This window comes from Pelodiscus sinensis, chromosome 1, assembly GCF_052426305.1.
Source record: "Pelodiscus sinensis isolate ZL-2025 chromosome 1, ASM5242630v1, whole genome shotgun sequence".
NCBI lineage: Eukaryota > Metazoa > Chordata > Testudines > Trionychidae > Pelodiscus > Pelodiscus sinensis.
The window spans coordinates 218,045,619-218,060,154 of record NC_143052.1 but is presented as its reverse complement, the minus strand read 5'-3'; the positions used below and the strand labels follow the sequence as shown (position 1 = coordinate 218,060,154).

Genomic DNA, 14,536 nt, shown 5'->3' with positions numbered 1-14,536 from the left:
GACCCCGGGCTTCACATGGCACTGCCACTTTGAAATGCTGCATGCAGTCTGGGCCAGCTGGGGACTCCAGGGTCTGGCCCCGGGATCTACACAGCACTGCGGCTTTGAAGCACCCCCTTTTCTCCCCCCCCCACTTGCTGCCTCTTTCTGATAGAGGCATCAAGGGGGGAAGCAACTAGTTGTTCACATCCCTAATCCAGACCAATGTAACTTTATTATAGGAGTATGGCTAGAGTATAAGAAGGAAACCACTTGTTTTTTACATTCTGTGGGTACATTTATTTCTGGATCAGACAGGGTTTTTAAAAATCTTTTGTCTCAAAATGTAATTGATTTCAGTTGTGCCAATAGCTTTAGTAAACATCTTTTGTTGCTACTAATTTTCAAAGCCAAACAATGCCGTGATTATGATTAAAGTAGCAAGTGCAGCCTACTTGATATTTCTTAATTTTCAGTTCAGTGGTTGAGTTTGGTGGGGAGAATGCTTAATAGCTTAGATTTATGTATTCTAACTCTAGCTATTCCCACACTGTGTCCATTCCATTGCCCCACTATTATAATTACAGAATAACGATGCCATTGTTCAAACTTCTTCTCCAGATCAAGGGGACATTCCAGAGCAGCTCGAAAGTGATGTGTCACATCCATCTGCGGACCGTGTCATTGGAAACAATGTCACTAACGCTATGCCAGTAACAGCCGCTTCACAGCAGGATTTAAGTAAGTTCTCAGCTCAGAAACAGAAACAAATACCCTTTTTATATAGTAAATGTATTAAAAGCAAACAAAAATGTTGGTTTCTGCATTGAAGTGGTTGACATTTTTTTCTCAAAGTTAGTGTTGGGTACTATAGAAAAAGGAATATATCTTTGTTAATTCTGGATTTTCTATAGGATGATGATTTTCACCAGTGCTTATGTTAAGTTTGTTTTTAAATTTCATCTTTTAAAATTTGCTTTTTGGCTTCTGAAGAGACTTCAGGTTTTTTGCCTTAATATTAATTCATGACCTTTGCTTCTTTAGAGAGAAGCTTTCTTCAACATTTCCTTTAAGTGTGTTTCTGCATTCGCTGGTTGTTTTGCATGCCAATTAGCTCAATATATAATCACTGCAGTGAAGAGTGTCAGCTAGATAAAGATAATTTAAATGCAATACAGCCACTCTCCGACTTATGAACACACCGACTTAGACCATCTGTACTTACAACCAACCTCCCATTAACCCCATTATAATATTTTTGAGTTGAGAACCATGTACGTCAAGTTTTTCGAACAGCATGGGCAGCGTGTTTAAGGGTATTGCCGACTTACGACCAAATCGAGTTACGACGAGGTGTTCGGAACGTAACCCGTTCGTAAGTCGGGGACTGCCTGTATGCTTAATTTCTCCAGTTCTTCACTACTCAGTAGTATACTAGCGTACAACATCTTGCTTGATATGAAGATCGTTTTCATGTCTTTGCCAAGGATGTTTCTATAGGCTAGGCGGCTGGGGAGGCCCTGGAATTCCCAGTTGCAGTGGGGCTGGGGTGACTGGGCGGTCCCGGGCCAGAGAACCCCCGGCGGTAGCGGGGCTGGGTGGCAGTAGGGGAGCCTTGGCCGGGGAACCCTGGGGAATCCCCAGCGGCAGTGGGGGGAGGAGGAGCATTGTCCGAACAGGGCTGGCAGTGTCCGGGAAGCCCTGGCAGGAGAATCCCCAGCAGCAGCGATTGGGAGCCTGGGTGTGGAGCAGGCAGCAGGGGAGTGTTGATCTTCCCTCATCTGGCAAACTCCCTGATTCAGGACTGCTCAGGTCCCCAAGGTGGTGGACCATAGAGGTCCAACCTGTACTTTGTATTTTTGTAACCTCTTCTATCCAAGTATCTTAAAACACTTTACAAATACAAAATAATTAAATCTTGCAACACCTTTATGACGAATAGACAAGTGGCATCATAGCCATTTTACAGATCAAGAAATTGAGGCAGAGAGACTTAGGTTAACATTTTCCTATTTACAACCTAAAGTAGGGTACCATATTGACCTCAGTGTAAGCTATGTGTATTTACTACTTCTAAGCCAGGCCCCTTATTTAGAAGCTTACTATAAATATGGATTTCATCTACTTTAGGTTAGGCTTCCAGAGTTGAAAAAATTTACTTAAATAAATTGCCCAAGCTTATTCTGGAAGTTTGTGGCATAGCTGGGAATAATGCATCTCGGTCCTAACTCCATCTTCTCTTCTTTAATCTTAAGACTGTCCTATTTCTTCTGCTAAAGTCTGAGTTTCACTGTGTAACCAGAAAGATAAGACCTAAAATGAAGAAACATTTTGCTTGCTAAAATAGCTCAAATTAATAATGTTACATGGTACATATGCAAACTACATGTCCAGGGTTTTTTAGGTTTATTATAGGCGCCATACAAAAACAGTTACTTGACGAATTTGGCTGCTTAATTGTTTCTGTGGCTTCCATCTTTCACAATCGTGACTACCAATTTACTCAGTGTATTATCAAGCTGCATGTCACACTCTATTTCAATAGCCGCCACTTGCAAATCTTGATTACTGCACTGCGTATGTTAAATGGAACAGAAAAATGAAAAAATGATTTTGTCACAGCTGTAGTTGATCAAAGGCAATCTGAGGAACAGAAAAGAGAAGAGAATCAAAAACAATGGGAAGAAGAAAGGAGGGAGAGAGAAGAAAGAAGGCAGAGAGACCGGCAGGAAGCACTGGAAAGGGAGGAAAGAGAACTAGAAAAACTGAATGAAGAAATGGTAAAGTAATAATTTAATTTCTGACAGAACGGTAACTTTGATATAACATGTAATTTCAAGTAAATAAACTACAAAGCAATCCCAGAAGACTTCCTACAGAACTTTGTTTTTTCTCTGTGAATGTAACAGAATAGTTTGTTGGATTTACTGTCATTTATAACCGTTCTGTAGCTATATTAATAACTAAACTTTGTCTCTAAAATTTCTTCCCAGATTAAAAGCTTGTCGTCCAGTAATTAATTTTAACATGTGATACTATTGTGTGTCATTGGTTTCAATATAAAAAGGGTTTGCTTATTCTAAGCTCAAAGATAGAGACTTTCTAAATAGGCTCCCAGATTGAAACAAACTGAATGAAAAAATAGTGTGCTTCCTAATACTCAGTCTTTCAGTCTAGTGTTCCCTGTAAGATGTGCCCTTTTGCTCAGCTGATTAGCAGGCCACTCACAACTAAGTTTTGTTTCCATTGGTGGTGCACATTCACACACAAACATTCTGTACGTGGATGGAAAAGCTTAGAGGGTATGTTGCCTGATTCTACTTAATAGAACTCCCAGTGAGTGCAGTGGGACTTCGTGCAAGGACCGAATGATCTCCCATCTTCAAATTGTGAGTGACTATGGGTACATGCCACATTGGATATGTCAGAATGGAACACAGATTAGTAGATTTGACTGGTAATGTACTGAACTTCATATGTAAACATATTGAGCTATACCCTGATTTGAAATATTTTTGAACTGGCATATCAATTTTAAGTATATTTCTGTTTTGTTGTGTTTTTTAGAAGATGATCCAAAATTCGTTGAAAATTGAATTTAAAAATGAGACAGACAATGAAGTGCAAGAGTTAGAAATCAATATTCCTGATGCCAAAGATAATTTGGTTGATCTTCCTCTTAATCCACTAGAGAAATACATGAAATTGATTCAGCAAAGCAGAGAGCAGGAGCTGACAAATAAGGTGATATACCAAATCCCGTGGACAATAATTGGGTGACTTTAAAGTGTGAGTCTTCACAATGTATTCATAAATCATGAAGTGAAGAATACCGTCTTCAACTCAATTTGGTCTTCATTTTCAGTGTGAAAGAGTAAAAGGATGTGAGGAGCAGGTTTATAATACAGTTGATCAGTTAACTGCTGGATTTGTAAAAAAACAAGTTGTCCTATTGCACCTTGGAGACAAATAAAAAACATACATAGTTCAGATGAGCTAGAGTGCTGGATTTGTGTTCACTGTTGGAGACTTGTGTTCAAGAGGTTTTGCCTAGGTCATGTGGGAATGCCAAGAGTACTTTTCTTTTATAAGGCTGCATCCAGCTATATTGCCTCGTCAAATGGAAATACAGAATATGTGTGTGTAGTTAGAAATTAATGGTTTCTAAATTTTCTATGTAAACTGAGGCTCGTTAAAACGAAGGGCCTAATTTTTAAAGAGAACTACTCTTCCATGTGCACTAATAAGTATAAATAATGTCCCAAGACAATAGTACATGCAAGATAGAATTTATATTTCCAGAACCCATTTTTGCAGAAATTGGTTTTGTCACGGCCATCATTTATAAATGTAAATGATAATGCCTAAAAAATGCAGGTATAAAATAGTTTCCAAATGAATGGATGTCAAAAAAATTTAAAAAATAACCGAAAGAACAAGTAATGATGCGATTAAAAAAAATTCTGTTGAAGCATTCAAGTGAGCGGATTGTCATAAAAATTGATTTATTTTGTAATATAATTATTTGATAAGTTTCTGTTCAGAAGTGGTTCACATTTTGTATACAAAAACATTAATTTTGGGATGTAATACCATATTAATGGCAATGTGGTTGCTCTTCTGTAAGATGCTATTTAAAAAGTCATGACGTGCATAAAATTACAAAGATAGGTAAGGTATTTTTGTCAACCAATGCTATGTGCTTAAGATCCTATGCCACATTTTGTTTGTAAAGTTAGGCCAATGAGCCAAAATGTAACTAACTAAACAAATTAAAAATATGTAATGCTTTTCTCTTGTCTGCCAGAGCTCCAAAAAAGATGTGGAAGAAGAATCACTGATAGAGAGACTACTGTCTAGTGGAAAAGATGACAGGTCAGGCTGATACAATTATTTTTTAAAGCTGAGGTTTTGTTAATTGGTTGCGAGTCCCAGAAATAGTATTTTGGGTATTTGAAAAAGTAATTCATTTTATTAATATGATAGTTGTGATTTAATTTATAGTTAACATAAATGCTTGCCTTTTAAAACTGCAATTATATATAACTTTCAGAGAAATAAATAAGTAGATCACAATCAATATGCTAAAATGAGTATCCTATAACCAAATATGGCTACTTTTTTTCTTTAATTTTTGTTAGAAAAATGCAGCTCTCTTGGGTGAAGAAATTATTACCGCATGTACCTATAACCAAACCCCTATTTACAATAATGTTAAGCAATGATACTAAAGGGAGATAAGTCAACAGCCTTGCTGACTAGCCCTTTCCTTGATGGGACAGCTGCAGCACAACCTTTCATATTGCCCAAAGTTTGAGAGAATTCCTGTGAGATAATGACCCTCCTAGTATCTAATGTTTCTGCAAGACCAACTGGCAGAGGAGGTTTGTTAGAAGTCCAAATCCAAGAATAAATAAGAGAAGGGAATGGGGAGAGGGAGAAGAAAAGGTGAGGGTTGATTTGGAAAGCCAGTGGTAGGAGGTTGATCCTTAAATCTCAGGTGTTGCTTGATCTTTAAAAATTTATTGATTACATAACAATTCCCAGTTATCACTTTTGATGGTCAACAGGTTCTTGATGCAAGATCAGGCTCAGTTTTATTCCTATAGTGTAAGTTGCGACTGAGCACGTGGGGGTTGCAACACTGAAACTATAGGAATTTTTATATTTACAAATATAGTTTAATAATATATTTAGTACAGTCACAAACACCTGTCAGCCGACGGTCAAGGCAGTGAGTCCCTTATGACCGGCTGAAGTTCTTTTAAATTGTGCTTGGTTCTGTTACAGCAACTGAAGGAGTCAGGTTAAAGCTTAAACAGTTACTATTTTATTCTTACAGGGTAAATTTAGTTGTTAAATGCTACTGCTGTTACAGATAACACAGCCACTACAAAGGACAGGACAGAAATTAGACTAATAAGTCACTTACAGGTACCATGAAACCCTTTTGGTTCTCTGAGCTCTTATTAAATGCATGCAAAATAGACACATAGCAGGTATATATTCTCACCCCTGCGTTCCAGACTTGGTGTGGCCAGCGTCTTTCTCTCAATCCCTCGGGAAGAAGTAGGGCGAGGTTGGGCATCCCACAGACCTCGGGAGACAATCAATACCTGCCAGCAGGTATAGATGGTTGGAGCTCAAATGGGGTGGGCTACTAAACCCTCTTTATACCCCTTGGGTCACGTAGGCTTCTTCCTGGTCTCAAGTGGCCAATTAGGAAAAATGGCTTTGGATGCCAAGTTTCCCACGAAGGGTGCAAAGCATAATTCACATCTGGGAAAATGCAGACAATGGGCACCTCTGGTATGTGATGGGCGAAGATTCCTCTCCTGGGACAGTGCAGGCGTGTCAATTACTGGTACTAGCCATCAGGGCGACGGGAGGCCCCGGGTCGTCAGCTAGCCCATTTACTGTCTGGTTTCTGTTTATGGTAGAGTCAGGGACAGGCAGCACACCTGCGTTCCCAGGGCATCAAAGGCTGACTGCCTTTCTCTTGCTCTCTGGGGGTGGGAAAACAAGATGGGGTTCGTGGAAAAACAAGATGGGGTTTGTGTCTGGCTACAACACCCACTCAGTAATATGGGTGGAGATAATACAGAATACACATCTGCCCATCCATCTTCTGTCAAACAACCTGAAATGTTAGCTCTCAGCTTCCTTATCATCATCTCCTTTTCTCATCATCATCTGTGGCCTAGAGATGTTAAAAAGCGTGTAATTTGTTAATTGTATAGTTGACACACATTTTGTCAACTACATGATTAATCAACAAGGGTTAGCATCGAAAGCACTCAGTCCCAGCTTGCGCTGGGTCCTGGGAGCTACCCCTGCTGCTTTCAGCGCTGCAGTGTGTGTGTGTGTGTGGAGGGGGTAGCTCCCTGGATCTGGTGCGAGCCAGGTCTTAGCCAGGTTGTCTCCCTGCCCGGTTCCTAAATATCTTTCAGTGCAGAGCCACAGCGGTTGTAGCTCCTGGAACCTGGCCCAAGCTGGGATTGAGTCAAGCTGCTGGCCAGCCTGCTAAAATATTTACTGGCAGAAGGGCCGGGGGATGGTGCATGTAGCTGATAGCATTAACTGATAAGCATCTGCTTATTAATTGACTACATTATTATATCCTTACTGTGACCATCCTTCTGGCACCTCCCAAAGACACCACCTCCATAGTTCCCTGGAAGGTGTGTGCCTGTGCAGCTGCTCACAAAAAATTCTCCAGCTGCCTACTTCGTTTGCAGAGCCATGCAGCAGCACTCACTTTACTGCTGGAAGGTGAGTGGCGCAGCAGGCAGCTGCTCCAGGCTGTGGCTAGCTGAGGTGGTGTGTGTGGTAGAGCTACTCCAGTGGCCAGGTCAGGGAACTCTGCTACGGCTGCGTGTTAGAGGGGCTAGGGCTTGCTCCGGGGGTTGGGGCCTGCTGTGGCTGCATGGTGTGCGGATCAGGGCCTGCTTGTGGGTCTGGGGCTGGAGCTGTGTGGCAGGAACAGCTGGGAAGTTACCATGCGGCTCTGGCCCCAGCTCCAGCCCTGCCACAATGTTAAAGGTGTTTGGTTTTGGAATCTTAATTTGGGCCTCTTTTAAATTATAAACAATTTTTAATATGCTTCTATGCCTTGCCTGTTGATTTTGGTCTTTTGTTGACAATCTTACTAGATTTTTATATTGATGTATGTGAGGTTTTGTTTGTGGGGCAATACTCTGGAAAAAGTGGGAAAACAAAACATTCATTTACTATAAAGAAAATTTTGTAACAAATAGGTCTCAATTTAGAAGGAAAAAGTGGTAATTAGGGCTCATAGAAAATCATTCCAGTGACACTAAGAAAGTGAGAGTCCTTGAAACTGAGCAAAAGAGTCAAGTGTTATGCTTGATTTCTTAAACTATCCTGTAAATCTTCTGAAAGAAGATAACATTTAATAAAATAGCATGTTAGGTGCTACTTAAAAGACATTTTTGCTCTTACATTTTCATGACATTACAAATAATCTCAAAGACTACACATAGATAATAAATAATATCCCCAATTTCACACTTAGTGCATGTTGGACATAATATTCTGACTTTAGTCAAACCTGCATGAATACTCATACATTGCAGACAGTTAAATATACTAAATATTAATGCATTATGTAGAACTACAGTGTAAAGCAAATAGAAATGTATGTTTCTCCTCTGAGGATCTAAAGGGTAATATTCTCATTCTCTCTCTCTCTCTCTGTCTCTGTCTCTGTCTCTCTCTCTCTCTCCTGATTTTTATCTTAAGGAATCATTGAATGTTAGATGAGCTTTCCCTGTTTTTAGGACAAAACTTGTTGGAAATTTCAGATTCAGTTAAAGTTTGAGCTTTCAGCCTGTAACAATGGATGTGTTTAATATTTAATACACACATCACTTGTCCTGGATTTTAGACATATGAGTTAGATATCTTTTTTTAACCCTAACCCCCTCCCCTGAAAAAAACAGTAAACACGTAACTAAAACTAAATCCCCCCCAACCTTCAATTGCTTACATTTGAATATCATGGATTACAAATAAAACAAAAAATAGTTCACCAGCTGCCTACAGAATTTCAAATGCAAAAAAATAAAATCAAGGCTTTTGTTATATATCCTCAGACAGCATAAACATCCCAATTTATATCTTGCTTTGCAGCTGCTCATAACTTGCAATGCCACAGGTACTATGTAATGTGGACACCTGTCCACTAGGTTATCGGCTGAGACCACACACACCCTTTCACATAAGCTACTGAATATCCATTATATATATGATGACGTTCAAACACGGTTAGCGGGAGCTTGACTATGCTATCATTAATTTACTAGCTAAAGTGCTTATTATTGTGAATAGTCCTATTGATGTTGGGACTACTCACAGTTGTGAGCCCTTTTTTTTAGTATTCTTTTTCTTTCTTTCTTTCTTTATATATATATATATATATATAAATAAAAATAAAAGATATTTTGTTAGTAACAGGTGGGTGCCACAGTGGCACATATCCGAACAAGTGCACATGACGTCAATATTGGTGCACAAGACAAAATTCACTCCACTCATGGATGGAAAATCTTAGAGGGAACACTGACTATCTCTTTTTACCACCCTTAGCCTAGGGTGCCACTTTTGTAATATGTTCTGCTAAGAGCATTATGTTCAATGCATATTCAGTAGGGGATGCCTTCCCTTTCATTTGTAGTTCTTCAGCTTACTAATAATTGGAGTGTCTTTTTCCTATAGGTTTGTATAGCGATGATCTCAACTTATCATATATGTCAATTTGTTAACATAGTCCTTTTGTGATTAGGCAGCACATTTTGTTATTTCTGTTCTAAGTGATTATTTTGGTTCCTTCCAAGTTGTGATTTAAACTTAACAGGTACAACTTAGGAAAGCTCTTATGCCAACCTGCTTTAATGCATCCTTTATTTATGACAAAGGGTTTTTATATATAATCCATGCACACACAATATATGCTTTTAGGTCATTGCCATCTATCTAAGTGAAAGTTTTCAAACATTTATGCTAACTTTGGCTTAGCTTAACATAAGCATGTAGCTTGTAGGTCTCTTGCATTGCAACCGAAATATACTCTAAAACAAATAATTAAACCCATAAGAAATGTGTAAGATAGATAGGCAAGCAAATAAGCTAGCCTTACATGCATCTCATGTACCTGTTATGTACATCAGTTTGTTTCCAGGACACGGTCAGAACTTCCCCATAAATGCTATTTTCAGCTACCTAAATATTTGGGGTTTTAGTTCTTAGTAGGGATGTAATATCCCATTTTTAAAAATATTAATTGGTTAAGCTATGTGTTTAACCAGTCTCCACATCGCATGCAGAGCAGGGGCATTCAGGTAGGGACTCCTGAAACAGCCCCCAACCTATGGTGGACCTGGCTGTACTGGAGAAGTCTTGCTCCAGTTAACCAAGTAAGCACGTTGATAAGGTAATGCTCAGTGGGTAACTTGTTAACCATTTTCATCGCTCAAGCTTTATGCTAACTTGCTGAAGCTGATGTCTTACCAGATACAGGCCTGTTAGGCTTCTTGCATTATTGCTGAATATATGTAAAACAATGAATATAATAAAGACAAGCTAGCCCACTGGGGTGACTATAACAAAGGCAAACTAGCCTTTAGGCTACACAGGTAAGTGGAACTTTCTAATAGGAAGAAAAGATATTTAGAAGTATGAGTAAATGTTAGGTTAGAAGACTGCTTCTGAATCCATTAACTTTTTTCCTTCCACCCCATATTTAGCGTGGCAAGCATTTCTCATGGAGAACCTGATGAAGATTTCTGGTGAATAGAAGCTACTTGACAAGCACCATGGAGGATGGTGTGAAATCATGTAAACAATCACTATACTACAAGAATGGCGCATTTCATGCACAATGGTTTCAACTGGGACTCCATTTCAGAGTCAAACATGTTAATATTAAAAAAAATTAGGCCTTTTATGAAGACACTATCCCCAATGGGTAATTTAGTTTAATCTAATAGGACTGGTGGTAGTAATAGCTTTTCTCTATGTGCTTACAGTTTTAGCAGCTAAGACAAATTTTAAGTTACCTTGTCAAAATAGTCTGATTCACTCCAGTTTATCAGAAAAGTGTATTTGTTTTTTAATTCATGGAGAAGTTCTGAGCTATGACAGAAAAGCAAAGGTTACCTATACCATTAAGAAGCACAGTAATTCAACATTTAGTCAGGTAGCATAAGTGGACTTCCAAATATATCATTCTGCCTTAAGCAATGAGAGTTTTAAAGATTAAATGACAAAAATGAAACTTCAAAGTAGATTTGAAAGTTATTGTTTTTTCCAGCATGCTTATGTTGCTGGTTTCACAAATGGCATGTCAAGATAACGATTTGCGATACAAGGGCTCAGATATGCTAATTAAGATTAAAATGTGTAGTATATTAATAGTCTGGATAACTTTCTTTGAGGACACATGTAGTTTTTCACTAGCATTAACTTGGTTAAGTACTTAACAGAAGCGGCCAGAAAAATACACTTTAGAAGTTGAGCCTCATACTGTCTCAGTCATTGTTCTTGTAACCCTCTCTTATGGAGTAGTTAAGACACTAGAAGTGTTTTTAGATTTGCATTTTGTAGACACATTTTATTAAATAACAGAATGATCACCTGTGCTCTGAAGTTTTTTTTAATTGAGATACAAAATTAGTAATAAATATAATATGGAAGTACTCTTTGGTTTATGGATAAATTCTTTAAGGTAGCAATATATACTACTATACCTGATATTCTCAAACAGGGAGGTAGAGTGTTTATTCTGTAGGGATGAGAAACTTTAGGGAAAAAAAGATTTGTGCAGATTTTACCATATGTAATGAATAAGTAGCAAGTGTGACCCAATCAGATCCTCAGTTAGTGCTGTGCATTTGACTCCAGAGGGCGCTGTGCATTTGTGTTCAGTTTGCATAGCATTAAAAAAGTGGTTGCCATCTGTATGTTAATCTGTCTGCTATCATGCAATGTATGCATTTAATTGTAAGCATGGACCATACTCAGTTTGTTTTTGCTGTTACAACATTGAGTTACCAATCCACCACTGTAATAATAGAAAAAAAGTGAAAACTGATTCAAGTGAAGTGCTGCTGCATATATTGGTATATGTATGTATGTGGTGGGAGGTAAACAATTACAGAGACAAAAGCATGGCATGATCAATTAAATTTGAAAACTGCACTGTATTGTATAGTGCAATAAATACAACTTGTATACTCGATGGGTTACTGGTGATAATATGCAACAGAGAAAAGCATATCTTGATTCTCTGATGGTTGCTGGGCTGCCAGTCTTTCTGAAAAACCAGGTGTATTTGATTTGTAATAATTAACATACAGTATAACCACTGTCATTCATGGGAACTCAGGTTGGTCATAGTTAACATTTTATATCCTTTATAAAAAGGTTTTAAAATAAAGCAAATTTGAAGGAAAGCAATGACATTTTTGCCTTTTTTTTAGTAAATTAATATCTCACTTGAGAGGATATTTACAGGTACTGTCACAGCAGAGCCCTGCAATTTGTGTATTTAAAGTGACTTGGAACAGTAGCTGAGCACTGAGAGGTAGGGACATCTCCAATTTTATAGAATGAACAAGCCCCAAATATGAACAACATTGTGCACATGGTCCCTTGCTCTCCTATATGTTTACTACCCAAGATGTTAGTTTGATTTTAAGAGTGTATGAAAAACACTTTGCACACTGTGATATGGAAGTTGTTCATTAAAATAATATAGCATTGTGAGCTGTCACCATGATGGAAACATCTACAGCCTATGGCATATTAGCAAGTGACTTCTGATAGCATTTCTTCCCACCAGCGTGATAGCCAATAAAGAATTATTTTACTCAGAAATTCAGAAGTTGTAATATACATTCAAATAAAAGTAGCACTCATTGTTTCTACAGTCATAGCTTTGTTTAAAAAGAAAGTCGTAAAATAAGTATAGACAAGTGATGTGTTTATTATCTACAAATATTTATTGTAACACTTGGGTATAGCTACAGGAAGCCCTTGGCACTGATAGAAAATATTGATTCACTGTTAGGTTACAAAAATTTATACATAGCAAAATTTAATGCTCTTTACATAAAAATATTAGACTACTTAAACAAAACTTCAGAAAACTCCCAGTAATAGCTACATCAAACTAGAAAAGAAATTAGGCTTTAAGACATTGCCTCCATTACCCTTATGCAAACACTGGGCTAGAACATCACCTGCATGGCCGTAGAAATGTTTCTCCTTCATGCAACAGGTAAAAACAAACACTAGGCTACACTGTCTCATCTGCTCTACGTACACTGTGCCCCATTTTTAAAACTGTCAAATTAGGCTTTTAGGCATTTAACCAAAAAATTCAGCCATAACAGAATACTTGAAAAATGTCCGTCCACTTCTTACTATTGACTTAGCTAAGAAACTTGTGCTTCCTTTTTATTTTAATATTCAGCCAACAGTCAAAACTAATCAAACCACACGTTAACTTAACATGGGAATGTGACTTGACTTTACTAGAATTTTTTTCAAATTACTGATACTTGATTCCCCCCCCCCCATATTTATATATATATTTTGTAAATAACAAACATCAAATATACCATCACTAATACTCAAGATATCACTGAATGTTTCAGAAAAAACAAAATGAAGGCAGACCACTGTGGGAAATGACTTTAACACGGCACCAGATTTTTTGCTGAACACCACACTTGCTTTTTGTATTTTATAAAGAGAAAATGAATGAGCACTGGCTAGAAACTTAAGCACCAGAGAAAGGTGGCTGACCAGTGGTCTGCTTTATGGCTGTAATTTTTATAGCTTATGTAAAACTCTGCAAATTCCCCAATATGCTCATTTGGAATAATCAAATCAATTTCAGTTTCATTTTAATAAGGTAACACTTTTTGCTTAATAAAACGGATAATGGTCTCCTGCTACTATATAAATGCCTTAATATTTATTTTCTATAAATGCTAAGGCAAAGCTGACATTTATTTTCAAAGAAGGGGATCATTATCCTGACAAAAGTCTACATTCCATCAACTAGTTAATAAAAAAAATAAAACTTGGAGCAGCTGAGCAATTAATCAGTATACAGAGATAGAAAGTGCAGTAGAATGACAGTGGCTCTCTCTAGCATTACTGGAAAAATAGGTGGCTCAAAAAATGGACTTTTGTCCTTTGGCCCATAAAAAAGTGGGTTTAGACACTACCCTTTTATGTATCAGCTGCTTGTGACATGCTGAGATTGTATTAGTAAACATGAGCTACGAGAAATCTTTTGAGCTAGCCATGGTCTCATTTGGTATAGAACTGGGATAACTTATTACACCTCACACCTGTGTAATTATTTATGGCTAAAAATCTCCTGCTACTTGCTGTTTTGGGTCACCTACTACAATTTTGTGGAGGAGCTTTAGGTCACAAGATTTAATACCAAGAATCGCAAAAGGGTGATTGGAGTGGTCACTTGCTTCAAAGTGTTGCCTTTTAAAATGGCTGGACTGAAAATTCTTAAATCTGTACTAAAGAAAGGAAGGTTACCCACTGGAAGGTTTCCCTTTGAACATGTCGCAGGAGCTTGAATGTGAAGTTTTTACACTTCTACATTAGATTGGTAGACATACATCTGTACTGCAGGGCAGCTGTTTGATGATTTGTCAGAGCTACAAAATTCTTCTGTTGAATTATTCTGGCAAACTTTTATGTGTAAGAATTGATTTGCTCTTTTGACCGAGATTGGATATCTTGAAGCTCCTGTTCTTCTTTTGCTTTGATATCTTGGTAAGCTTGCATTTTGCTTGCATCCTTTAAGTAGGCCCAGTTAGAAGATAGTATCATGAGGAAGTGGATCTGGAAGAGAAGGGTGAGCATGATGGCTAGTGAGCATGTCAAGAGGCAAAGCAAGCTGCTAGTCAGATTAACGGATGTTCTTTAAACAAAAAAGTTATTGTACATTAATAAGCATTCTGCTATTAATCGGCAGGCATAGAAGCTCATTTCAATTGATTTC

General features: G+C 37.9%; 2 protein-coding genes across 7 annotated transcripts in view; one reads left to right on the top strand and one right to left on the bottom strand.

Moving 5' to 3' along the window:
* OFD1 (OFD1 centriole and centriolar satellite protein) overlaps positions 1–13,044 on the top strand; it is a 59,399-nt gene extending 46,355 nt beyond the window's left edge. For both annotated transcript variants that reach the window (XM_075914537.2, XM_075914547.2), the window contains 5 exons: positions 601–720; positions 2,602–2,759; positions 3,547–3,723; positions 4,787–4,854; positions 10,245–13,044. In XM_075914537.2, coding sequence (XP_075770652.2) covers positions 601–720; positions 2,602–2,759; positions 3,547–3,723; positions 4,787–4,854; positions 10,245–10,290 — 569 coding nt within the window. In that variant the 3' untranslated portion in view covers positions 10,291–13,044. The remainder of the gene's footprint in view (positions 1–600; positions 721–2,601; positions 2,760–3,546; positions 3,724–4,786; positions 4,855–10,244) is intronic.
* The window catches only part of GPM6B (glycoprotein M6B), a 141,430-nt gene continuing 139,371 nt past the window's right edge, over positions 12,478–14,536 (bottom strand). For all 5 annotated transcript variants that reach the window (XM_075914569.2, XM_075914596.2, XM_006122807.4 and 2 more), the window contains one exon: positions 12,478–14,376. In XM_075914569.2, coding sequence (XP_075770684.1) covers positions 14,227–14,376 — 150 coding nt within the window. In that variant the 3' untranslated portion in view covers positions 12,478–14,226. The remainder of the gene's footprint in view (positions 14,377–14,536) is intronic.